At 35.5% G+C, this 24140-nt stretch overlaps 4 protein-coding genes across 6 annotated transcripts; 2 read left to right on the top strand and 2 right to left on the bottom strand.

Moving 5' to 3' along the window:
• The first annotated feature begins 6612 nt into the window (after window positions 1-6612).
• Window positions 6613-9050, top strand: LOC18036813 (ammonium transporter 3 member 1). The gene is made up of 3 exons (XM_006426370.2): window positions 6613-7281; window positions 7394-7679; window positions 8518-9050. The coding sequence occupies exons 1-3, from the start codon at window positions 6613-6615 to the stop codon at window positions 9048-9050; spliced, it is 1488 nt and encodes a 495-aa protein (XP_006426433.1).
• A 1226-nt stretch (window positions 9051-10276) lies between these two features.
• Window positions 10277-16573, top strand: LOC18037038 (DDT domain-containing protein DDB_G0282237). Of its 2 annotated transcripts, XM_024180048.1 has the most exons (11): window positions 10277-10445; window positions 11231-11382; window positions 11651-11823; window positions 12700-13118; window positions 13218-13278; window positions 13493-13833; window positions 14010-14434; window positions 14985-15147; window positions 15245-15406; window positions 15480-15568; window positions 16138-16573. In XM_024180048.1, the coding sequence occupies exons 2-11, from the start codon at window positions 11270-11272 to the stop codon at window positions 16286-16288; spliced, it is 2097 nt and encodes a 698-aa protein (XP_024035816.1). In that variant the 5' UTR covers window positions 10277-10445; window positions 11231-11269; the 3' UTR covers window positions 16289-16573. The 2 variants fall into 2 exon arrangements, with proteins under 2 accessions (XP_024035816.1, XP_024035817.1); XM_024180049.1 differs by lacking the exons at window positions 10277-10445; window positions 11231-11382 and having other exon boundaries at window positions 11744-11823; window positions 12689-13118.
• Window positions 16574-16856: 283 nt separating this feature from the next.
• LOC18036592 (alcohol dehydrogenase) lies at window positions 16857-20918 on the bottom strand. Of its 2 annotated transcripts, XM_024180050.1 has the most exons (9): window positions 20449-20918; window positions 20207-20342; window positions 20043-20112; window positions 19816-19909; window positions 19251-19464; window positions 18919-19060; window positions 18054-18224; window positions 17060-17216; window positions 16857-17019 (listed from the first exon to the last, which is right to left on the bottom strand). In XM_024180050.1, exons 1-9 carry the CDS (start codon window positions 20744-20746, stop codon window positions 16985-16987), a joined length of 1317 nt encoding a protein of 438 aa, XP_024035818.1. In that variant the 5' UTR covers window positions 20747-20918; the 3' UTR covers window positions 16857-16984. The 2 variants fall into 2 exon arrangements, with proteins under 2 accessions (XP_024035818.1, XP_006426431.1); XM_006426368.2 differs by having other exon boundaries at window positions 16857-17216.
• Window positions 20919-21022: 104 nt separating this feature from the next.
• Window positions 21023-23944, bottom strand: LOC18035864 (AAA-ATPase At3g50940). The gene is made up of 3 exons (XM_006426365.2): window positions 22893-23944; window positions 21870-22211; window positions 21023-21739 (listed from the first exon to the last, which is right to left on the bottom strand). The coding sequence occupies exons 1-3, from the start codon at window positions 23802-23804 to the stop codon at window positions 21191-21193; spliced, it is 1803 nt and encodes a 600-aa protein (XP_006426428.1). The 5' UTR covers window positions 23805-23944; the 3' UTR covers window positions 21023-21190.
• Window positions 23945-24140: the final 196 nt, after the last annotated feature.

Genomic DNA, 24140 nt, shown 5'->3' with positions numbered 1-24140 from the left:
TTTTAAAATAAACTTTGAAAAAAATTATTCCTGATTTGGGCTTTGAAATCTAATAAATTACCAACCATGCCATCCACTACGATTCATCCTTAATTAAAATTTAAAATTGCAGTTCAATTTCTTCTTCTTCTTTTTTGTTATCCAAGTTCTTTTTTTTTTATTCTTCATCTTCTTTTCCTTTTTTTTCTCTTGTTTGTCTTCTTTTTGCCTTTTCTTCTTATTTCTTCATTTTGTATACTTTTTCTTTGGTTTGTTTTTGTTTCGTTATCTTATTCTTTGTTCTTATGCTTCTTTCTTCTTCTTCTTCTTTACATCTATCTAATAAGGGGTAAAATGAAATTAATTCTTTATTCTTTATTTTTTATTTTCGGGTTAATTCTTTCACCTTCTTCTGTATATTTTTTCCTTTTTTTCATTTCCTACTTTCTTCTTCATCTTCTCCATGTTTCATTTTCTCCAAGCATCATAAAGCCACAGTAGCCACAGCAGCAACACACGGTGAAGATTCAGCGCCGCGTGATGGTGCACCAACGCCGCTATTCCAAATCTTGGGCCATCTTCTCCATTAAACAAACCTTATCTTCTTCCTAACTTCACAAGTAAAGCTAAAACCAAATTAATCATTGAAATCATCAACACCCATTTGCTTGAATTATCGTATGCTTGGCATGGCGGTGCACGACCATGGGCTTGCTTGGAATGGTCGGGCACGGCCATGGGTTTTGCTAGGCAATGAGCATGGTTTGAATGATATGTATTGTTAATTTGAGTGGGTTTTGCTTATTAAGGTTTCGATTGGAGTATTATGATGAAGACAGAGTCTTTCTCTAAGAATGAAATGAAGATTAGGTGTGCTAATTTTGGTTAAAATTCGTTTATTCGAGTTTGGATTTGAAAAAAAAAATTGATTCGTTTAATAAATAGGTGGATTCAATTCGTTTAAAAATTAATCGAATACGACTTTGAGGACATTGATTCATTTATTTATTTAGAATTCGTTCAATAAATAGGTTATAAATGAATCGAATACAATCCATTCATTTAAAATTCTATTATTGTTCGTTTAATTAAATTTCTTATTTATCCATAAATATTTATGGAAAAAATTTAAAGTTTAAAGGTTATTGTAGTAATTATAAAAGATAATAAGTTTGTATATTATAAGATGTTAAATTTGTGGTCTTTTTATATTTTATTTTGCTTAATTTTTTTATTAATAATAATGTTTTTATACAAATTCATATTTGATTCGATTCGTTTATTAACTCTACTAAACAAATTAAACGAATCAAATCGAATATTCATTTAATAAACAAATCAAATCAAAATCCTGAGATTTCAATTTGTTTAATAAATGAATCAAAGCCAAATCAGTAAAATTTTGACCTAATTCATTTACGATTCGATTCTAATACGATTCATTTATTTGTTTTGCCACCCCTAAATTGAAGACTATGATTATTGGACTTTGATTTGTAGAAATTAAGTTCCATTTTTAAATAGTAGATTCAAAGTGAGATTATAAAAAACAGATTTCAAAGTGGTTGTGGAGTTGTTAAAGTGTGTGAAAGAGGGGGTAAAGAAAAAATGAAAAAGAGGCGAAGAAGAAGATTAACAAAGAAGGGAACTATGAAGATGAAGAAGAAAGAAGGGAGAAAAAAAAATCTCCTTTTTTATAGTTTTTGAGATTTTGGTTTTTTGATTGTGTTATAGTCTCTAATTTTGATTATAATAACCTTGATTGATGTAGAGAATTATTTGATTTGATACAGAGAAGAAGAAGAAGAAAGAAGTAGAAGAACAAAAAATAAGAAAAAGAAACAAAGGTGAATGGAAGAAACGAAAAAAAAGGAGTACAAGATGAAGAAAAAGAAGACCAAGAATAAAAGAAAAAAGACTTTGGAAAAAAATTTTAATTAAGGATAAATTATAGTGGATGGCAGTTGGTACTTTATTAGATTTCGAAGCCCAAATTAGGAATAATTTTTTTTTCCAATAACTCGTTTCAAATTTTATTTTAAAAGATTATAATTTTTCATTTTTAACATTTTAATCATAAGTTAAAAAGGGTTTACTGTTCAAGATTCCTAAGAATAATGAATAAAAATGATAAATATTATTCTAGGAAAATGATAAATATTGGACATACTTAAATATTTATAAATTGTTAATTAATTTACTATTTTACCCCTTAGCTTCATGTTTGGGAAGAAAATATACTAAAATGGCTTTCAATAAAAAATTATTATTATTAAAAGTAAGTAAGATTAAAATTTATAACAAATGATATTAATAAAAAAGAAACCAATAAAAATTTGGGATTAGGATTAGAGGTTAAGGCTTCGGTCTTTGAATTTCTCTAAACTTTATATATTTTTTATTTTTTACTCCATTGAATTTATATTAGTAATGGAATGTCAATAAATTTTGTCTTTTGGATACTTTGAAGGGTAAAATGGTATTTTGGATGGTAAAAGTCAACTAATTGGTTAATGATTTATATTCCCAGAATATTTAAATTCAAGATAATAGTAAAAATTATTTTTTATTTTCATTATGGTGTTATTGTAAATAAAAATTTGTGATTATCATTTTTTATAAATTAAAATATAAGTAAAAAATTTTTTACTATTTTTTTCTATAGGGAGTTTTATTAATAAATTTATTTTTGTCATCTAAGTTGAAATAGGTTAGACCTTAAGGGGCGAAATAAAATTATCCTTATTAATCCTACAAAATTGTTAGTTAGTTAGGGTCAGGGGCATTCTTGTATTTTTTTAAATCAACATCAGTCAACCGTTGAAAATATTCTCGTATTTAGGGATAAATTAAAATTTTCATACTTTTCGAGGGTAAATTGAAGTATGTCAATCTAGTAGGAGTAGGATGAAATTTATCCTTTTTTAACCCTCTCTTCAACCTTTTTTTCCTTCATGAACTTTTTATATTTCAACGAAAACGATAACAACACCCCCTTTCACTAACAAAAAATTAAACTCGATCGTTGATTCAACAGTTAAAAGTATGCGGCTATTTGAACTCACTAAATTCTCTTTACATTTATTTTAAAAAATAAATTCATTATTAAATACGTACTTTACAATTGCACATTCTCTTTCTATTCTTACATTCTACAAACTAATTTGCTCTCTTTTGAATTCAATTTTTTAGTATTTCTTACTATATCGTGATCTCTATTTGATGCTTTCTATAAATGAGATTTTTTTTTTTATATTCATTAGGTTTTGTGTTTAGTAAAAATTAATTTCTTGATATTTATTAATTTCATGGCTTACAAAAATATGTTGATGTTCATTTTTAAATCGTAGGTTTTGCTCCTCTTATTAGTGATACTAGTTATATGCAACTAAAAATATATATTTGAATGAGTTTACAAGTATTTATGAAATTGAGAAGTAAAAGAGAAGAAATGGTTAATTAAGTAATTTTTGAAAAAATATTTAAATAATAAAATTCTTAATTCAAAAGAAGGTATAAAGAGAAAATTAGTGGGTTCAAGTAGCCCCACCCTAAAAATACACATTAAAACTTTAAATGACAATTTTAACCCTGACCTTGGATGAATCCATGTCTTATAAAGATTCATCTGCCCATTAAAACTTTGGGTAATTGTGTGTAAAACGAGAACAAGGAGTATTAAGGACTGTTTTGAACTCTTGATAGGCTCTCCTCGGACATATCCATGGTTAACTATAGCTAATGGGCCGTGTCGGCCCACCAACTATCGGCCCACAAGGGCTCGTGGGCCGTGCCGTGCCGTGCCTACCTTTTTTTCGGTTGAGCCCAGCACGGCCCACGGCACGAGCCCGCTCGTGTCGTGCCCAAAAAAAGCCTGCCAATTTTTTTTTTTAATGTGCTTAAAAAAGTCCACGTGTCTGACGTGCTTTATTCAAGCCCACGTTTGGTGGGCCGTACCGTGTCATGCCTATCTTTTTTTCAGTTGAGCCCAGCACGGTCCACGGCACGAGCCCGCTCGTGCCATGCCCAAAAAAAGCTAGCCAACTTTTTTTTTTTAACGTGCTTAAAAAAGCCCATGTGTCTGACGTGCTTTTTAAAGCCCACCAACAACAACAACAACATAATAATAATAATAATAATAATAATAATAATAATAATATTCATAATCATAATCATATTAATTTTTATTAAAAGAGCAATTAACATTTTATTATTAGTTTATCACAATTTCACAACTATATATTTTATTTCACAATAATCAATCATAATTCATAACACAACAATACATAAATTTAATTAAATTTAATTCCATAGATCATAATAATAATTAATTAAAATTAAAAATACAATCCTCGAATAATCATTACAATAATTCATAACTACGAAATATTAATATAACAAATCATAGGTCACAACTTACAAGTTACAACTACGAAACGCGAACTACGACCAATTGACAAATAACAAGCACGAAAAATTATAAACATAAATAAATAATTAAATAAATATCATAAATAAAATTAAATATCATAAATAACATTATTCATTTATTAAATATCATAAATAACATTATTCATTTAATAAATATCATAAATAAAATTATGATATTTATAATTTTATTTATTAAAATCATGATATTTACTTATTCATTTAATAAATTATAAACATAAAAATTAGAATATTTATTTAAACTAAGATTTAATGATTTAAATTAATTTTTAAAAGTCTATGCTAAAAAATATATTAAAACATTTAATTTCAAGATATTTTACTTTAATTTCATAACATTTTATATTTATTTTTTGTTAAAAAAATTTACTTAGATATATTTTGGCCCACGTGCTATTGATGGCCCACGGGCCGCGTGCTAGCCCACCAATTAACCGTGTTTATTACGTGCTTTTTCGCGTGCCGTGCTTTGGCCCATCTCTAATTGTGCCGTGCTTTGGCTCATCTCTAATCGTGCCGTGCTTTAAGGCCTGCGTGCTTAAAATTCTAGGCCTGGCACGGCCCACGTGCGTGCCGTGCCGTGCCTCGTGCGTCACCGAAACGTGCTCGTGCTGTGCCGTGCCGTACGGACACGTGCTCGTGCTGCCGTGCCACGTGCCGCCCGGCCCATTGGCCATCTTTATCCATGGTTACGAAGCATTGTCATGATCTCATCCCAGCGGCTTGCTAATTGCTGTTGCGACAGGTTTTTATACTCAAATAAAACTTGACACGTGTCCACCTACGTGTTATTATATTCCAACAGTGATATCAAAACCTACGACGCAGTGACGTGATAAAATAGCAAGCATTCATTTTCTAAAGCGAATATAGGCACCCCAATTCTTTTACAACAAGACAATAGTTGACAAATGATAGTGATGGAGGGATCTAGTAAGCCAGCAATGAAGTGTTTCACCTTCAAGAAGAATTGAATCGGTCACCCCCTTTAGCTGGAATGAGAGAGAATGTTTCATCGTTATTTGCTAAATGTCAAATGAAATCTGAGAAACTTTGGCATGGCAACTTGCATATTTAATTCGGAGCTCATTTCCATAGATAATTTCAACTTCAATTAGGTCGCCCTCACTCCTCCATCAAAAGAAAAGACAAAATTAATTAATTATTAACCCTCCCTTCAATTATTTAATTATATACACATATTACTGCTATTATTTTTATTCGTTTAATTCTTTTTACTTTTTTGGGTCTTCTCCTCTCATGTGGTCACCTTATTCCGTTTCTCCGAAGACGTAGAAAATTAAGCCTTAAAAAATCGAATGTCAATTTATGAGAGGGTGCAAGTCTCTCTCTCCCACTCCCTCTCTCCTCCTTCAATATTTTAGATAAAAATGGTTCTCATTTTGCCCCTAATATTATTTACCAGTGATGGATATAGATAGATCGTTCGAAATTGCCATAAAAAGGAGCAACAACGCTAGCTATTACAGCTAATAATCAACTAATACAAAAAAAGAAAGCAACTAATACAAAATGAAATTAATCCAGTTTTGCCTTTTTTTCAGCACCAATTATCTTACCTTCAGAAATGCAATCGGTATGGTTATTCAAAATGCAAATGTGCCGTGATATTCGAGTCACTTGTAACACCCCAGACCAAAACAACAGTTTCGATCAATTTATTTTATTATGATAAGATGGTAGTTAAGCGTGGTATTACTCTTAATTGAAGTTAGGATTAAATCAGATTATATTCAGTGAATTGATTTATATCTTCTCATAAATAAAATCCCCTGTTAAACAATTAAGTACGGAATATTCCAATTGAGTTCCTCAGCTGCCTAACCCTAATTTTGTGAGATCCGGTTCTCACTCACATAAATGATGCTGGATTCATTCTATTATGTGGAATCTAAAAAGATTCATGTGGTGCCAGTTGTCTCATCTAGTCAGTCAACTTAGCTAGTTAATAACTCAAATAAACCGCCCATCAGAGTCTTATTCCCTTCCCTCGTTAAAGCCTAAACCTTTCATCTCCTGACAGCCATTTGATACTAGATACAGTAAATCACTGATCCATAACCATAACCACACAAGTTTACAACTACATGCTCTCTATAACAGCCTGTACAAAAAGAGACAAAGTACAAGAGCAAGCAATAGTATATAATAAGTGCAATAGCAATGGCTGCTGCTGCTGTTCCCCCGAACCCGGTCCCAATCGCCTACCAAGGTGGCACCTCGGCAGCAGTACCGGACTGGCTAAACAAAGGCGACAACGCATGGCAGATGATCTCAGCAACACTCGTGGGTCTCCAAAGCGTCCCGGGGCTCGTGATCCTCTACGGCAGCATCGTCAAGAAGAAATGGGCAGTCAACTCAGCTTTCATGGCCCTTTACGCCTTCGCGGCCGTCGTCATTTGTTGGGCCACCTGGGCTTACAAAATGTCCTTCGGTGACAAACTCTTGCCCTTCTGGGGCAAAGCCGGACCTGCCTTGGGACAGAAGTTTCTCATCAAACAATCCGCCCTCCCCGAGACTACGCAGTTCCACGACGACGGTTCCGTTGAAACGGCAATGGTCTTGCCGTTTTATCCCATGGCTTCCATGGTTTGGTTCCAGTGCGTGTTTGCTGCCATTACGTTGGTTATACTGGCCGGGTCCGTGCTGGGGAGAATGAATATTAAGGCTTGGATGGCGTTTGTGCCGCTTTGGCTTACGTTTTCGTACACGGTTGGGGCGTTCAGCCTGTGGGGTGGTGGTTTCTTGTTTCACTGGGGCGTCATGGACTACTCCGGTGGCTACGTTATTCACCTCTCCTCTGGGATTGCCGGCTTCACTGCCGCTTACTGGGTTTGTTTGTTTGCTAAATTAATCTTGACTAATTAACGACTTGCAAATTAATTAATTGTGATTAATTATTTTGAAATGATGGAGATTACTGATGTGATGTGGGCATTGGCAGGTGGGGCCAAGATCAACAAAGGACAGAGAGAGATTTCCACCAAATAACGTAATAATGATGCTAGCAGGGGCGGGGTTGCTGTGGATGGGATGGGCTGGTTTCAACGGTGGAGATCCGTACACGGCGAATATCGACTCATCAATGGCCGTCCTTAACACCAACATTTGCGCGGCAACAAGTCTTCTTGTTTGGACTTGGCTCGATGTAATTTTCTTCAAGAAACCTTCTGTTATTGGCGCTGTTCAGGGCATGATCACTGGCCTCGTTTGCATTACACCTGGCGCAGGTCTACTTTGCCCTCCACTAGCCTGCATCTGCATACATCCTTATACAATATTTAGTCAATGAAATCTCAATTATTCTTTCTTAAAGCTCTAACCATATAAAATAATTGCGAAAGAAAAATGGGAAATAAATAGTCAAAACTTGGAAGCACTGCATAATCAACTTCCACATTCATTATTGCCAAAAATGTCCTCTAACATATGCATTAGATATCCAATAGAAAGTATCAATACTGAATAAAAATCCTCTCCTGATTTGAGTTCTCATGAGCTTTTAAAGATCTTGTACTATGTGTTTTTAGTGATAATGTATGTGTAAAATTTAACTTCTTTATTTTTTTATTTATTGACTAACAATCACTAACATATATTTTTACTCAGGAGGAGATCGGATCAGGAAAAAATCCTGATCCATCAATACTGCTCTTAATGCACTCATTTTTGTTCTTCTTGTTTATCTACATTTTAATATCCATTTTAATGATGTTGGAGTCTTTATTAACAAATGAGAAGTGAAAATGCTATGATACTGATGGAGTTGTCTTGTTTCGAGAGAAAAATTTTAGAACACTTTCTTTCCTTCAAGGTAATTAATTTTTTGTCGACTACGAATGTTTTTAGGCTAAAATTGATAATGACCCGCAATCTTTGGTTATTTGCTTAGTTCCAAAAAATTTGTGCTTTCAATAGTACATTTTTTTTTTCCAACTTATATTTTGAAATCATCCATTTATACAAGTTTTGCAAAGTAAAACATTATTTTATGTTCAAATGTATTCGGTTGGCTTGAGTTGCAAATCATATGATATTAATTAATTTATGTGAATTTTAATTAATCAGGTCTTGTTCAAGGATGGGCTGCTATAGTAATGGGAATTCTATCAGGGAGCGTGCCGTGGTTCACTATGATGTTCATACACAAAAGATGGACACTTCTCCAGAAAATCGACGACACACTCAGCGTGTTCCACACCCACGCCGTCGCCGGCCTCCTCGGCGGCGTCCTAACCGGCCTCTTCGCAGAACCAAAGCTATGCTCACTCTTCTTGCCCGTCACAAACTCAAGGGGAGGCGTCTACGGAGGCTCCGGAGGAATTCAAATCCTGAAACAATTAGCAGGCGCTGCCTTCATCATCGGTTGGAATGTAGTGGTCACATCAATCATCTGTGTCATTATAAACAAGGTGATCCCGTTGCGTATGACTGAGGAGCAGTTGTTGATCGGAGATGATGCTGTGCATGGCGAAGAGGCGTACGCATTGTGGGGTGATGGCGAGAAGTATGATTCCACCAAGCATGGCTTCTATTATGATGATACAACTCACCTTAATAAGACTACTACTTTAAGCAGTGGTGCTACCCAGGTGGTTTAATTAGTGACTTGAATATGTCTGTTGTATAATGTTGCCTTGGGAACGACGAAACTAAACTGATGAATTTATTTGTCTGGTGGATAGTTGTTTGAATACCGTGTGCTAATTAATCAATTTGCCTTATTTTACTTGACAGTATGTGAATTTACATAATTCTATTACAAAAAATATTTAAAAAAAAAGAAGAATCTCAAAGCTCTTTAGCTAATTCACTTCTTTCTTTCAGATTAACCAAACAGAATACTTTGAAATAAAATAAAAGAAACGCAACAGTGTTCTGTTTTTGGGGATCGCAGGACCCACGAAATTGAAATCAATTTGCCTTATTTTACTTGACAGTATGTAATAGAATCGATTAAGTTAAAGTCGTATGATATTTCTTTCGACTGCCAAATTTCTTTCTTGCAATTTGCAAAGTCAACAACCAATCATGCTGCATCGGGCTACTGAAGGCCTAAAATTTTTGGCCTCATGCCTTTTCTTTTTTTCACGTTAATATTATAATTAGATTATAACTCACATTATATGAAACTACTATTAATATTTATAAATCAAATTATTATTAAGACTGATTTACATTAAATCTTATGAAATATTATCTAAATTTTTTACTCTTTCTAATATTTAAAGAATGTCTACTTCATTCACATTTAATAAAGGAGAAGATTATATTTAGTCAATTATTTAATAATTAAGAAAAGACTAAATTTCCCTATAATACTATTATGGAGATCGAATAGTTGCTCTCATAGTGATCTAACGTTAAACTCAACCAATGGACCTTTGACCCAGTGGTAGAGCTCTTACACTTGCAATGTTGATTATATTATGGAGGTTAAGTTTCAGTCATTCCTCAATTATCAAAAATTGAATAGAGACAGTCTCTCACTCATGAAACGTGAGTGGAGCGAACACCCTTTTAATATTAGAAAGGATAAGAAGATCAATATATACGTTATGAGGAAGTTCCAATTGTATAATTTAATTATAAATATCAATTGTAATATTTGAAGTAATAATAGTAACGTCCTGTATAATAATATTAAAAGAAAAAAAGGTTAAACTCTGGCTCTAGGGTCCAGGCTATTTTTTGGAAGGGGTAATTTTGAAATTTTAGCAACAAAGTGGCCGGAGAACATTGTAATTAGCAGATATTATGAGGACTGAATGTAAATAGAGAATTTGTATCGGTTCTATATTAATTCGTTTTGCATCCCACAACGAGGGGACGAAAGAGAGAGGCGGGGAGAGAGAGAGAACGTGAGAACTTTCTACGTCGCAAGGGGAAAAAAAATAAAAATAAAAATCAACAAAGAACAGCTAGCTGTTTCTATTTTCGCCTCCACAAAACTCTCCATGCATTTCGCTTAACACACTTTGTTCTTCTTCTTCACTGTAAGATTTCTCTTTAATATGACCTTTACTTTGACTGCTTATTATTTCAATGCGGTTACAGGAAAAATATACATATGTTAATCGTGGCGGGAACCAATTTTTGGACACTAATGTCGGTAACTTTGATTTAATTTGTTGAATGCAATTGAAGGATCCTATAGCGTTCAATGTTCATTTCTTTGTTGTACGTATGTAGCATTGCTGGTGGACTGACTCGTCATTGATTGCTTGTTCATGTGACGATTTCAATTTCGTGGGTCCTGCGATCCCCAAAAACAGAACACTGTTGGGTTTCTTTTATTTTATTTCGAAGTATTCTGTTTGGTTAATCTGAAAGAAAGAAATGAAATAGCTAAAGAGCTTTGATTCTTCTTCTTTTTTTTAATATTTTTTGTATTTTGAATGAACAAGAAAAAAAGAGAGGTCTTTTGGTCGAGTCAAAGAGAAGGCAGGCATCTAGGGTTTCTGTTTTCTGCTACTTTTACTAAATCTGTTTAAATTCTGATTGCATTTGCATGGTTTAAATTGCACTTGGTAAAAAGTTAGCTACATTTTCGGAAACATCTTTATTTTGTAGCTATTGATTTTTGTTAACTGAAATTGGTTTTGTTGTTCATTCTTGTTTTGGGGTTTTTGTATTGACATATGCATTGCTTGTAATTCTTGAAGTTGACTTAAGCATTTGTTATAATTGCTGAATTATTCATGTGCATTTCTTGAACATGCTGTTGCTGTATTTGTTACAGGAATGTAATTGTTGATATTGGGTTTGCATCTATTTGTAGGTTTTTTTCTACAGGTGATTTCTTGGGTGGGTTTCTACCATGCCTTTGTTGAAAAGGAAGTCTTTTAGTTTGGTGGAACCCCCTCAAGATTTGGAGCCGCATGAGCTCGTATACCAAGTTCGCTTTACAAAAGAGATTTTTCGGAACTATCAGTATCCTTCTTCTGATATTCTTGATAGTTATTGTCAATTATTATTTGGAATTTGGCTGTTGATATGACTATTTTGACTTGATATGTTGATTTGATGTTCTGCTGTTTGTTCTCTAAGATAATTATATCATATCAAACTAAGTAATTATCATGGATTGTGTGGGTGGAGCCTTTTTGCTATAAGTGGTGAAAGTTCACTTTCTTTTGTGTTTATACAGCTTCGCTGAATGGAGCAATATCATTTGTTTGTTGTTCTTGACATGGACCAGCGAGTATTTGAACAGGGTAAATTTATATCGGAACAGGGTTTGGATGTGTAAATCTACCGGAAAAACTAATTTGACCTATGAAGAGGCCTTGGTGTCAGAAAAGCATGCATTGGAGAAGCTTCAAGAGCTTCCCAAAGAGCTAGTGGCACCTGCTCTGCGTATCATCCAATTTAGTAAGAATTTCCTCCCCATGTGATTGATGGATATCTAGGTTTGCTATATAACCTGTTATATTGAAGTTTTATTACAGTTTTTTGTTGCCACATTGAGTTACATAGTAGTCTGGGAATAAAGTACTGAGGTGAGATATCTGTTTGTTCTATAAACCTTGGATTTGAAAAGTCTATTTTCCCATTTTCAGTGGTTTATTTACCAGTTTAATAATGGTTTTTGGGCATTGGTTTATATAACCTTGGGCTTAGATTCAAAAGGAAAAAAAATTTAAAATTGGACTTGCTTATAGATTATGTTTGCAAGTAAGGCGCATCTAGATTGATGTACCTTTCTTCTTTCTTTGTAAAATTTCGTCTGAGTTATTGTTTGTATCGGTAATATTGATTGCAATGAACTGGTATATAAATCATATAACCTATGAGCGAGGTTTGTTATTGGTGGATCTTTTTGCTTCTTATAACTACTTTTTGATCCATATGAAATCCTTCACAGATATCATGGAATTGTATCACATTATGAGTGTGGAGGGTTTGAGGGATGGAAGAGAGTAACATCTATTTTTTGTAGTCCATAGGTCCAACGGGCCTTAAGTGTGCCCAAAACACACGCACAGAATAGACATAAAAGTTGTTTGGTGTTCAATGAAATTGTTTAACCAATCACAATGAAAAGGTGGGTTGGTGCAAAGCAATACCTTAGAAGAAAGTAGCTGTAGACATGATTGTTAAAATCTTATTGCCTTGTGGATTTTTGGACTTGTTGCTAAGTGTGTTGATTTTATGTATCATATCTCTCATAACTTTCAGGTTTCCAGTTCACTTGAAATTTCAATATGCAGGCATTTCTGTATAATTTATCAAATAGCTATCTGGCAGGTATGCTTTCCTTGAAAGATCTGGCTGATACAATCGCTACAAATTTAGAGGAACGCTTGTATGTCGGATCTGAATATTATGGAAGGAAGGATAGTGGTGTGCATCTATGCAAAATATTAAAAGTTGTGAAGGCAGATAACAAAATTACCAAATATGAGGTAGTTTGGCTTGACAAAAACAAGAAAACTACGGAAAATGGCTTGTTAGATGGAGAAAATCTCGTAAAGAAGAAGTTGCCTTTTAGTAGAAATATTTTGAAGTCTTTTATTCGGCAGTCCACTTACCGGAGTTTCCCTTGGGTGCTTCATGAGAAATTGGCACGAAAACATGATATCTCAATTGATCCCCCACAAGAGTTAAGGAGCAAAATTTCCTTCCAAAACGGACTAGTAGTCTGCAAGAAGCGAAAGAAAAATGAAGTAAGAAACAATATCAGTGTTACTTATATAGTTTCAATTTTGATTGCTAATGGATTAAGTTCATGAAATAATGTTTTGTCTTATGATTTTCAAATTTAGGAAATGAAAGAAGAATCTGGAAACTGTAAATGTAACAAAGTAGGAAGTGACAAACTGGAAGGTAAATCTATGGAAAAGAGTAATAAGGTTTCTTTTTGCTTCAGTATACAAATGATCTTTTTTATATTACTATTTAGTCAAATTGGTTGCTTGAAGCACATCTCTGTATTGGCATTTTCTTTCTGTCTAGAATACGTGGCTTTATAAGTTATAGTAGGTTGTGAGACTGTTAATTTCTAATTGAAGGCTCACTCTGTAACTCCCTTGATTTGTAGATGATGATCACCAGAGGGAAGAACCTATCAAATATCCAGTTGATGACCTGTTGGTGCAGCCTAGTGCAGACGATCCAGTTTTCAGTGATCGCCCCTTGCCTTCTAGGGACTTCAGTGTCCCAATGGAATGTGTTGGGGATCTTCTGATGGTCTGGGATTTTTGTACTTCTTTTAGTAGGACGCTGCACTTGTGGCCATTTTCTCTTGAAGACTTTGAAAATGTTGTCTGCCATAAAGAAAGTAATTTGGCTCTCATTGTGGAATCGCATTCAGCTCTTTTGCGGTTGCTCATAAAAGACAATCGTAAACATTTTTGGCATATGAAGAACAAAAAGCGAAAGGTAGGCCAAACTTTTCACTCGTCACGAAAGTGTATTTTGTTAAGATTTTCCTTTTGTGGTTCATTTTTCATTCTCATAATTGATATTGTTTCTTCTGATCCCTCATGGAAGTGTTCATGTGCTCGTAGTGATGCTTGATATAGTATGTCCTGATGATCTCTCTCTCCCTTTGTCAGATTACACTAGTCAATTGGGCGGAGTATCTGTGTGATTTCCTGGAGATTATCAAGATTCCTGAATTATGCTCGAATATGACAACCATTAAGCGGGGTCATTATGGTCTTTTAGATGCTAATATTAAATTGAGAATCTTAAAGGAATTGGTGAATCAAGCCTTTGAAACAGATGTTTTTAGGGATAAGATAGATGAGCATATCAATCAGCGACGAGCACTTGGAGCCACCAGAAGAGAAGAAGCATTGGAAGCAGCTAGAAAGGAAAGAGAAGCGAAGGAACAGTTGAAAATTCAGAATGGCCATACCTCGGAGAGTGCAAAAAGCAACATGCATGAATCTTCAGAGAATAATTATAGCGGAGAAAATGGGGAAATAGCAGAGAAGAGTATTGCAGAAATCATTGCATCTCAACCGAAGAATCTTCTGTAAGAAATATAGTAGTGCTAAATGAAACCAGCCTTCCTTCTGCCTTTAGTTCTTTAAGCACCCTTTTGTTATCTCAATATTATCTTTTATTGAAGTGACTAAAAGAGATAGAGGTTTAAGAACACTGACAGATGATCCTTTTTAAATGTCTAACCACCTAAACTCTCTCTGTTCTTCTAAAACCTAACTTGCCATAATGTTTTTGACAAATATAGACCTTTCAAAGTGATCTAAGATAAATGGTTGCATTCAACGTAACAACATTATGTCCAGAAGAGTAAGGACCAACAAGGCTGTTTCAGTCCACTACTCAATATTTTGAATATGTGTAGTTTTGACTTGCTGAATGGAGTTGTTTATTTGAAGACAAGTAAAAAGGAAAAACCAAGTAAAAGAAAAATTTATAAATGGTCTGAGTGTGCTTAATAATCAGTGAATATCGGGTGGTTAGAAAGTTAATGGAGAACATGTTGTACCACTCTTTTGTATGTTAGAATAACATTCTTAATGAAGACATAGTTTGACTTGAATCTTAAAATTTTGTGACAGCGAGAATAAGCATTTGGATGCCTCAAAGAAGATGGCCGAAAGGCAGAATGTGGATGTGGAAGTACAAGAAGTAAATGGAAAACAGTTATCCGGGAAGGAATTATTAAAACAGATGGGCGATGACAAAAAGGAAGCAACAGAACCGAGGAGTAAAGATCAGAGGGTTCAATTCTCTCTCTTTCTTATATGTGAAGTTTGTTTCTGTCTGTGTCTTTGTATTTCACTTCATTAATCTTTTGTTGACATTTTTAATGTATCAGAGAGAATATTTTGAACGGGAGATGGATAAACGGGTCATACGTACCAACCCTTTGGGTAAAGACAGGCATTATAATAGGTACTGGTGGTTTAGACGTGATGGGAGAATATTTGTAGAGAGCTCTGATTCCAAGCAGTGGGGTTACTATAGCTCCAAGGAAGAGGTAATAACAGCTGAATAGCTGCCATGTTGGTTTTCTTGATATTTACTAACTCCCTATTGACATCTGAAAACAGCTTGATGCATTGATGGGTTCTCTGAATTGCAAGGGTGAGAGAGAAAGGGCCCTTCATAAGCAACTAGGAAAGTTCTATGCCAAAATGAGGTGAGCTGGTTCATTTTAGCAATGATAGGGTTTGTCATGGAGTACCTTCACCTTCTTTTACATTTTCGAGCTCCATTTTCTTCTAGTTGAATATATATATGGCATTTGTTCGATGCAAGGGATATTAAGATTGTTGAACCTTTTATTGATTGGCAATTTTGTAATGGATAAATGATTTTAGCAGACCAAACACAATTTATACCGTTTAAGGTAGAATGATGCTTAAATGCAATGTAAGAAGGCAGATCTTTTCTCTATTGGTGTTTGTGTGGTAGGGTTGGGCCAGCCAATCAATTTCTGTGTGGCTGTTGGTACACCTTGAAAACGGCTGGTATAGTTTTCTGTCATCATTTTGATTCCTCTTTCAGTGAGTCAGAATTTTTATAAGTTTTCAAGTTGGTTTCAATCAATTGGTGAATATCATATGATTCATGCGTAAACTGATTATACAACTAGAACTATGATAACTTTTTTTCCTCAAGGGTAGTAGTTTTACTTTACTATTAATATTTGTTAAAACACTGTTAACATTTGTATTGGTGATGCTTTTCCTAAAAATGTTTCTACAGCTCTGAATTTGAAAAGAGATCAAAGAGCTTTGTTGGAAAGATTGCATCGGAGGAGGCTGTGCTCCGGAGATCTACACGGGTGCGGGCAACACCAGGGGTAAATCCTGCTAATGCTTTCCTCAGATATGTCAACAAGTGGAAGCAAGACTAAAATGGAGGCTGACTATTTGAGTTTGATGGTTAATTTCCATCTAATTTAGATTAGGTACCAAGTTAAGAAAAGAAATGCGTATTTTGTTGGTCTGAAAATCTGGAGTAGAGGGAGATTTGGGTGCCCAGATGGGGCAGTTTTTTTATATCCACTCGTCTGGAGGTTTGCAATCATGAGCTAGTGCTTCACCCCCGGGTTTTCATAGACGAACATATTTCACATTCTTTCATTGTTTTTCCGGATTGGTGGCAACACAGATATCAAATTTTACAATTTTTTGTTCTACCCCATGAGAAGATTGACTGTTGCCAATCTTTGGAAGAGATTTTTTTTCTAAAGATAAATTCTACCTTTGAATATGTATGCCTCCATATCCTCTTAAATGTAAGATTACATTGGAGAAACGATGAAAATATATCTCCTAGACATCTACCATATGTTCTGTTAAACAAGTTGATAAATCCATAAGCTGGCTTAAATTATAATGAAAGGATTTACTCAAGCATACTCTACTATAAGGGTAAAGCAGAAGGCTAGTCATCTGATTCTGGTGAAAGGTACAGCAACATAAAATGAGCAACAGTAAATTTCCACTTTCTTCAGAAATCAAAGTGCCATTAATATCAGTGGCTTCGCTCAATTCTATTAAAACAAAGATTTTGTTTTCCTGGAGTAGTCTGGCACAAAAGCGAAGAACTACATTATCTCAACAACAGCACGACTGAGAATATTTCCCTTACATTATCTCAACAACAGCACGACTGAGAATATTTCCCTTATTGAGATCTTCGTAAGCTTTGTTAGCGTCCTCGAATTTGTATTTTCTTGTAACGGCATTGGCGAGATTGAATATACCTGACTCTGCGAGTTTGACCAACTTGGGAAGATCTTGTCTTGCTCTTCCTCCATAGGATCCAATGACTTGTATCTGCACCAGGGGAGCATTGCTACAAAGGTCAGAGTTGCTAACATGGAACACGATAGTCATCCTAAAATTATGCGGAGCAAATTGTATAACATTTAATATGATATAAGCCAGACACAAATACTAAGTGGTTTAAATATGCAAAGCTACTCCGTCAAAGAAAGGTCATTAATGAAGGGTCAATATGAGATAACACTGAGTTCTAAGATGTATGTTAAGACTCACATCGCCAAGGTCTGATAAAGCTTATGCTTCTCTCACCTCAGCTCCTAACATACTTATGAAACAGAGAGAGAGAGAGTTCATTTCTGAAGACTCACATCGCCAAGGTCTGATAAAGCTTATGCTTCTCTCACCTCAGCTCCTAACATACTATGAAACAGAGAGAGAGAGAGTTCATTTCTTAAGATCTTCTAATTATACACCAGAAAGCTAAAAAAGTGTGAGCTTCATAAAAGAACAAAACTTAAAAAAAGAAAAAAATTCCAGAAGTGGTATTTTTGCCCTTCTATCCCTGCAGACTGCAATGGCTCCATCTCCATCTACACTGGAAGATAGAAGAAGGATATTACAGTTTTCATTTTCAATTCTTTACAACGTGCATAAGTATCGAACTTCACTTCAGTATAATGGTTCATTGAACAGATCAGCTTTATTTAATACATTTACTTTTATTCTATCTTTTAGTTTCTCAATGTTTTTCTTCCTACTATTCAAGTGAATCTTAATTCCCATACCTGGGGAAGGAAAAACTGAAACAAGATAATAGCTGTGGCTCAAAGAAATCAAAATATAGACTGTTGATTCTATCAAATTGCTTAATGACAACAAAATGTATACCTTTCTACGAACAAGACGATTTATATCCACCTCCCCAACTGCACCAGATTGTGCAAGTCCAATCATCACAGCTTTGCCTCCATCTTTCACACTCTGTACACACTGCAAAAATGTCTGAGGTTTTCCCAAGGCTTCCACAGCTATGTCTACACCCATTCCTCCGGTTATTTCCTACCCCCAAAAAAAAAAAAGGACAGAGACACTAAGTGAAAAGGCTTTTCTCTCAGTTAATTGCTCTAAACTTATGGCGAACAACCATTAATCCCAAAACCTTTTTAAAAGGAATAGGCAACAATAGTGTTCATCAGAATTATTATCATCTAAAAGAAACAATATTCTTAACAGTACAGAGAAAGAAGGAAGTCATTAACAGAAAAGGAGGAAAACTAAGACAAACATTATACAGAAACAATAATATCAAGTGTAAAAAATATATACTGTTGTTAAGGAGAGAGTGAGAACAGCTATAACTGTGGTGTTAAGAGCAGCAAGACCAGTATGACATAATAACAGTCCAATGGGGAAAATGAAGCTAATATCAACGATTCCCCTTTACAATGAACAAAATGGAACATAAATAGAATGAAATGTATGCAAGCAAGAGTTAAAGGCATAAGTGGTTGTTTGAAGTCCACTGGATAATTTCTAATAAATCTTGGAAACAGAGATATTTAACTAGTTTATTAAGAGAGAGTGAAAATGCATAAGCCTCCATGGGCCTAGATTTATGCAGTTCATCAGACAATTTTAAGTGAGATGCTTCAGAAAAGTGTACAAATGAGGCAAGTATGGTCATTTTTGAAAAGTGGTACTTTCTTATTTAATTAAAAACCTAAAAAGATGTAATAAGCACTGAAGCACATACCCTAATCTTTTCAATAGCATCTTCTTGAATAGCATTTACAGTGTGAGTGGCACCAAATGTCTTAGCCTTCTGCAGTTTTTCATCATGAACATCCACAGCAATAATATCAGACGCACCAAATGCTCTTGCTATCTGCAAACAACTGGAGCATATGATGTAGTCTAATTATGTTGGAGGTGGCCCAATTAAAACCCATCAAAAGATGAACTGAACTCCTGAAGTAACTATCCGTTCAATTTTGACAACTCTTCTACTCCAACATGTAAAATCAATTATAGTATGTGTGTATATATATATCTATATCTATATCTATATATATATATATTGTTTACCTTGACCCTACTCCGCCTACTCCAATCACAGCAACAGAATCACCTGCACGCACCTCTGCTGCGTGGGCCATAGCACCATAAGCAGTAAAAACAGCACATCCTAAAATTGCAGACTCTTTGTATGGTAACGAGTCTGGTAAAACAGACAACGCATTTGCTGGCACGACACAATATTCAGCCATGCCTCCCATACTATACATGAACACTGGTTTTCCTACAAGATGCGACATATCATTAACAATTCAACCTGGATGCGTATATTACAAAGACAATACCAGAGAGATGGATGATTTATCGGTGTAAACAAGGTAGAGGAACCACACGCACACACACACACCCTCTCTAGTATTTATAGAAAGTGAGTAGCAACTTGTGCATGGATGTTAGACAAAATGTTTGGTTTAAAGCGATCAAAGAAAAGGTTGGTTTTGCGTGCCCACATGTCAAATTATAGTCAAACAATCAGGAGTTCTAACAGTGTAAAACAAAGCATCGGCACAACTTATAAGCACATAACAGAAAAAAGAAATAATAATTTACAGAATTATTTTTTTCTCTTAAATACCACTATTGCGGAGGAACAGCCGAGTTTCACCATCATAAAGAGTTCCTTTAGCCCGGTTATAAGCAAAGAAATCTTCGCATAAATCATCATGGCCCTATTATTCAATGAAAAAGTCAATGCTATCAGCCCAATAGTTTGCTATCTATTCTCCCCCTACGAAAATGTCAAAAATTAAAAGCAATCCTAAAAAAATATTCATGATAACACATAGACTATCCAACCATCACCTTAGAACAGAAGGAACAGTTGCCGCAAGGCATGATAAAAGCTCCGACAACACGAGACCCAACCGGTAGTCTGAAAATACAAGTAGTAAATCTGAAGATTAATAATCAAAGAATATTGTTGGTCTTATTATAAGAAAAATAAAAAAGCTAAAAAATCTGAAAACCTTTGAATGGTTTTATTATCAGTGTGGGGACCGTGTTCAACAACCTCCCCGGTAATCTCATGACCCACGACGCATGGATTTGAAAACGGAATTTCGCCTTTAATTACATGAAGATCTGAGTGGCACACTCCACAAGCTGCAACCCAATTTCAAATATATAACTCAATCCAACTTATGATGCAAGAAGGAAAATGGGCATTTTAGGAAGAAGAAAAGGGGCAAAAAGAAAAAAAAAAGTACACCTTTGGTTTTGATGAGAATTTCACCCGCTTTGGGTCGAGGCATGTTGAATTCTTCGATGGTGAGGGGTTTATTAGTTTCCCAAAACACTAGTCCACGCATGGAGCCACCTGAGCTCACGTGATATGCAGCAGCTGCTGCTGCTGCTGCTGCTGATGATGATGATGGTGATCTTTTAATAACATCATTGTCACCCTTATTGATTTGATTATTGTTTCTGTTTAACAACCAAGAAGATGATAATACGGAGCCGTTTTTCTTTGAGGAGAAGAGCCTCTTGCAGCCACTGCGAATCATCATTGTGTTAAGAATACAAGAAATGTTAATCGATCAGTGAAAATTTCGTTAAATCCCGGCGATGCGCTTGTTTATCGGTGCTGACAAGTGACCAGGATCGGAGAGCCTTCATTATGTGTTCTCTCACTTCATTCCACGTCATCGTCCTCATCATCTGCAATTAAAAAATACAAAACAAACCCCTTTTTTTTTTTTTTTTACTTTTAAAATTTTAACACAGATTTAGAAATTGTGCCGTAACAAGAATTTTTAATTTTTTATAACTTTTTAGTCCCGTTTTTGTGAGGAAATGATAAACAATTGCTCGTTCATTTTTTCATTTTCAATCAATCATATATAATAAAGGATGACAAATTACACATACTCTAAACTTAAGAGCCCAAAGGATAAGTACTTACAATTTAGTCACATGCATACTAGTTCAAATTTTAATATAAAGATATTGCCTCAAATCAGGCCCTCTACCAATGATTTATTGTAGATACAGTTCAATTTGACCTCAGTGCTAAAGATAGTATCAGAAAGCTTCTCAGACACAGCTATCAGCTCAAAGAGTCGCATTGCCTCTACAATCTCATCCAATCTCTTATGCAGCCAGCCCACTTCCAGCCTCATTGATTCGAGATCTTGAAGCTCAGACAGCATGGACTTGAGCTCAGTTTCTTTCAAATCTTTTAATTTTGCTTTTTGCAATTTTTGGATGATTCTACAAACAATCTCCAGCAGAGACGAACGGCATTGCTTGGACTGCAAGCAACTGTTGGCGGCAATGTCTCCATGCTTCGAAAAAATAGCTTTAATGATATTTGCAAATTCTGCCTTAACTGAATACCCACCAACATTTCCCATATCAGCTGCCTCAGTCTCGGTATGGGAAGATTGGTCTTGAACCCCACTTTTAGAAATATTATTGCCATTCTCTTGTGGTTCTGGCCTGTTACCATCTACATTTGATGCCAACGGAGGAGCAGTTGAGGATTTTTCTTCTTGTGATTCCTAACAAATTGAAGAGTCCGTTAGTATACAACAGACCTATCACATCAAAATTTCATTAGCACAGATACAGAAGGGACCTCCCCGGGTGAAAAAACAACAACAACAACAACAACAAATCTTATTAACTTACCTTGCTCTCCAAATAGGTGATGAAGTCCTCAAGGGAGGTCTTTGAACCTTTGGCCTTCATGAGTTCACCGGCAACCTCAGCAGGGGAAACTTTGACCTTTTCCATAAGTTTTTCAATGTGACAATAAAGATCATGATCATTAATATCCAAGTAGTTGGCTGCCAGCTGCTTGAAGGTGGAGAATGTACAATAGGAGAGGTTTATGTGCCTGTCCATACGCCCTGCTCGCAGTAATGCAGGGTCGATTCTATCTTTGTAGTTAGTAGTGAAGATAGTGATCTTTTCGTCTCCACAGCAGCAGAGCAGACCATCAATGGCATTCAGTAGTCCAGCAAGAGTCACCTATTTGGATTAAATCATAGTTAATATAAACATAATGTTCAGACGATGAGGTTTAAGCCGCAAGTGCAATTCTGCAAATTGATAAAGATCCAACTAACTCCGTGTTACCCTCATTACCAACCTAGTGTAGTCAAACACTGTGGATCTAACAATGAAAGCACAGAAAGGGAGCCCTAAAGTATATTTGGTCACATTGTGTTTGGTAAGCTCTATTGAAGCAGTTCAGTTCTTCGAGTTTTAGAAGTCTCTTTCATCATTTACATTAAAACCCAGAAATCCTTGCATGTCACATAACAAATACTCAATTACTGAATCGAAGAAGTTAATAGACCACAATCTTAAGAGCCTACAAACTCATCAGCCCACAGATGCTAGGACAATAATTTCAAAAACAAAAAGAAACATCCACCAAAACCTCAGTGCAAATAGTGAAACAAATTGCTTGAACCACTCTGTTCATAATTTAGGCTAAAGTAACTTTCAACAAATATTCAAATTGCTATTTCTCTATGCAATCCTACGAGCAATAGACAAACAAAATCATTCATCAGAAAGAAAATCTTATCCCAAACACTCACAAATGAACCCTGCTCAGAAAACCACAAAAAAGAGGCCTAAAAAAATAATAAAAAAGTGCAATTAGTAACTAAAGCACGCAGTGTCAAAATAAATTATTGATACCTGAGGTCCCCGATAGGAATCAGCTGGTTCATCCCCCTTCTGAGACTCGCGATTCTGTAGTTTGATAGAACAGTCGATATCCTCGACAACAAGAATTGAACGGTTAGGCACATGGAGCAGCAAGTACTCAAGTGAAGAATCGGAAGTGACAACCGATAAGTTCAAGTTGTAAATATCATAATTCATATAATTAGCCATAGCAGCAATCAAACTGGACTTGCCGGTTCCCGGTGGCCCGTACAACAAGTAACCTCTCTTCCAAACTTTACCGATCTTCCTGTAATACTCCTTCCCTCTTCTGAAACAATCAAGATCGTTCAGCACAGTCTCTTTCAAGTCGCCGTCCATAACCAACGTACCAAAGGTCATCGGATGGTCGAGATTCACTCCACTGGAGCTCCAGCGGTCATGCCTTATAGTGTGGAACCTCACTATACGATTCCGATCCTTGAACATCTTAGCCATTTCAAGAACATGGACAAGATACTTCTTCTTGACCAACTCAGCGTGCATTTTGTGAAACTTGAGCTCGTACCACCTCGTCTCGAAGTGGCTGGTTGAGTTGATGTCAGAATTGAACTTCCACTTCATGGTCACGCCTTGGAAAACGTCGACGATCTCGGAGTTGCGCTCGAGGCCGTAGGTAAAGTTTCTGACGTTCTCGTTCTTGCCGACGGTGAGGCGTTTGGGGAGGACGGAGTTGGAGAGAGCGTGGCCGTCGAGGTAAGTGACGACGGCTTTGAAGAGACGGTTAGTTGAGCCGTCGTGGGATTCTTTAATGACCATGGTGATCTCCGTTGAGAAGCGGCGAGTGATGCTCCAAATATAGCCGCGTACTTCATCCGGAATCATTTCGTTGAATGTGCTCCGAAGTATGGCCACTGAGGCCACCACTGAGAAAGCTGATCCCATCTCGCCTTGCCTCTTGCCTTGCCTTGCCTTGGCCTACTCAATCAATCAACTTCACAATATTAATAATCGTTCTTACACACAAACATATATACACACACACACACACACAAACACACATAAGTCAAGTACTTTAATTTAAAGAAATAGTACATGTAATGTATTACTAGGAAATAAGTTGTAAATTATCCCAAGGGTCAAGGGAGGAGTCCCAGTGCATGAATTTATGTGATGTATAAAATGTGGTGGGGACACAGAAGTTGAAAGAAAGTTTCCTCCTTTTGGACTTGTAATTTCTAAATCCAACTTTCCACGCCTGTGGAGAAAGGGAAAGAGCAC

Source organism: Citrus clementina, unplaced genomic scaffold (assembly GCF_000493195.1).
Source record: "Citrus clementina cultivar Clemenules unplaced genomic scaffold, Citrus_clementina_v1.0 scaffold_7, whole genome shotgun sequence".
NCBI classification, from domain to species: Eukaryota; Viridiplantae; Streptophyta; class Magnoliopsida; order Sapindales; family Rutaceae; genus Citrus; species Citrus x clementina.
The sequence above is the reverse complement of the archived record's forward strand: the minus strand, read 5'-3'. Positions and strand labels throughout refer to the sequence as shown.

Bases quoted from the DNA above. Each gene is read 5' to 3' on its own strand.
- LOC18035864 (XM_006426365.2), bottom strand. From the start codon at position 23,804: ATGGGATCAGCTTTCTCAGTGGTGGCCTCAGTGGCCATACTTCGGAGC. The intron at 22,212-22,892 runs GTATCAATAATT...TAATCCAAATAG, and splicing joins ATTCCTATCGGGGACCTCAG to GTGACTCTTGCTGGACTACT. The intron at 21,740-21,869 runs GTAAGTTAATAA...TCAATTTGTTAG, and splicing joins TCACCTATTTGGAGAGCAAG to GAATCACAAGAAGAAAAATC.
- LOC18036592 (XM_006426368.2), bottom strand. From the start codon at position 20,746: ATGATGATTCGCAGTGGCTGCAAGAGGCTCTTCTCCTCAAAGAAAAAC. The intron at 19,910-20,042 runs GTGATGGTTGGA...ATTGAATAATAG, and splicing joins ACTGTTCCTTCTGTTCTAAG to GGCCATGATGATTTATGCGA. The intron at 18,225-18,918 runs GTATGTGCTTCA...TTTTGGGGGTAG, and splicing joins ATGCTATTGAAAAGATTAGG to GAAATAACCGGAGGAATGGG.
- LOC18037038 (XM_024180048.1), top strand. From the start codon at position 11,270: ATGCCTTTGTTGAAAAGGAAGTCTTTTAGTTTGGTGGAACCCCCTCAA. The intron at 13,119-13,217 runs GTAAGAAACAAT...TTTCAAATTTAG, and splicing joins AGAAGCGAAAGAAAAATGAA to GAAATGAAAGAAGAATCTGG. The intron at 15,148-15,244 runs GTTCAATTCTCT...TTAATGTATCAG, and splicing joins CGAGGAGTAAAGATCAGAGG to AGAGAATATTTTGAACGGGA.
- LOC18036813 (XM_006426370.2), top strand. From the start codon at position 6,613: ATGGCTGCTGCTGCTGTTCCCCCGAACCCGGTCCCAATCGCCTACCAA. The intron at 7,282-7,393 runs GTTTGTTTGTTT...GGGCATTGGCAG, and splicing joins GCTTCACTGCCGCTTACTGG to GTGGGGCCAAGATCAACAAA. The intron at 7,680-8,517 runs GTCTACTTTGCC...TTAATTAATCAG, and splicing joins TTGCATTACACCTGGCGCAG to GTCTTGTTCAAGGATGGGCT.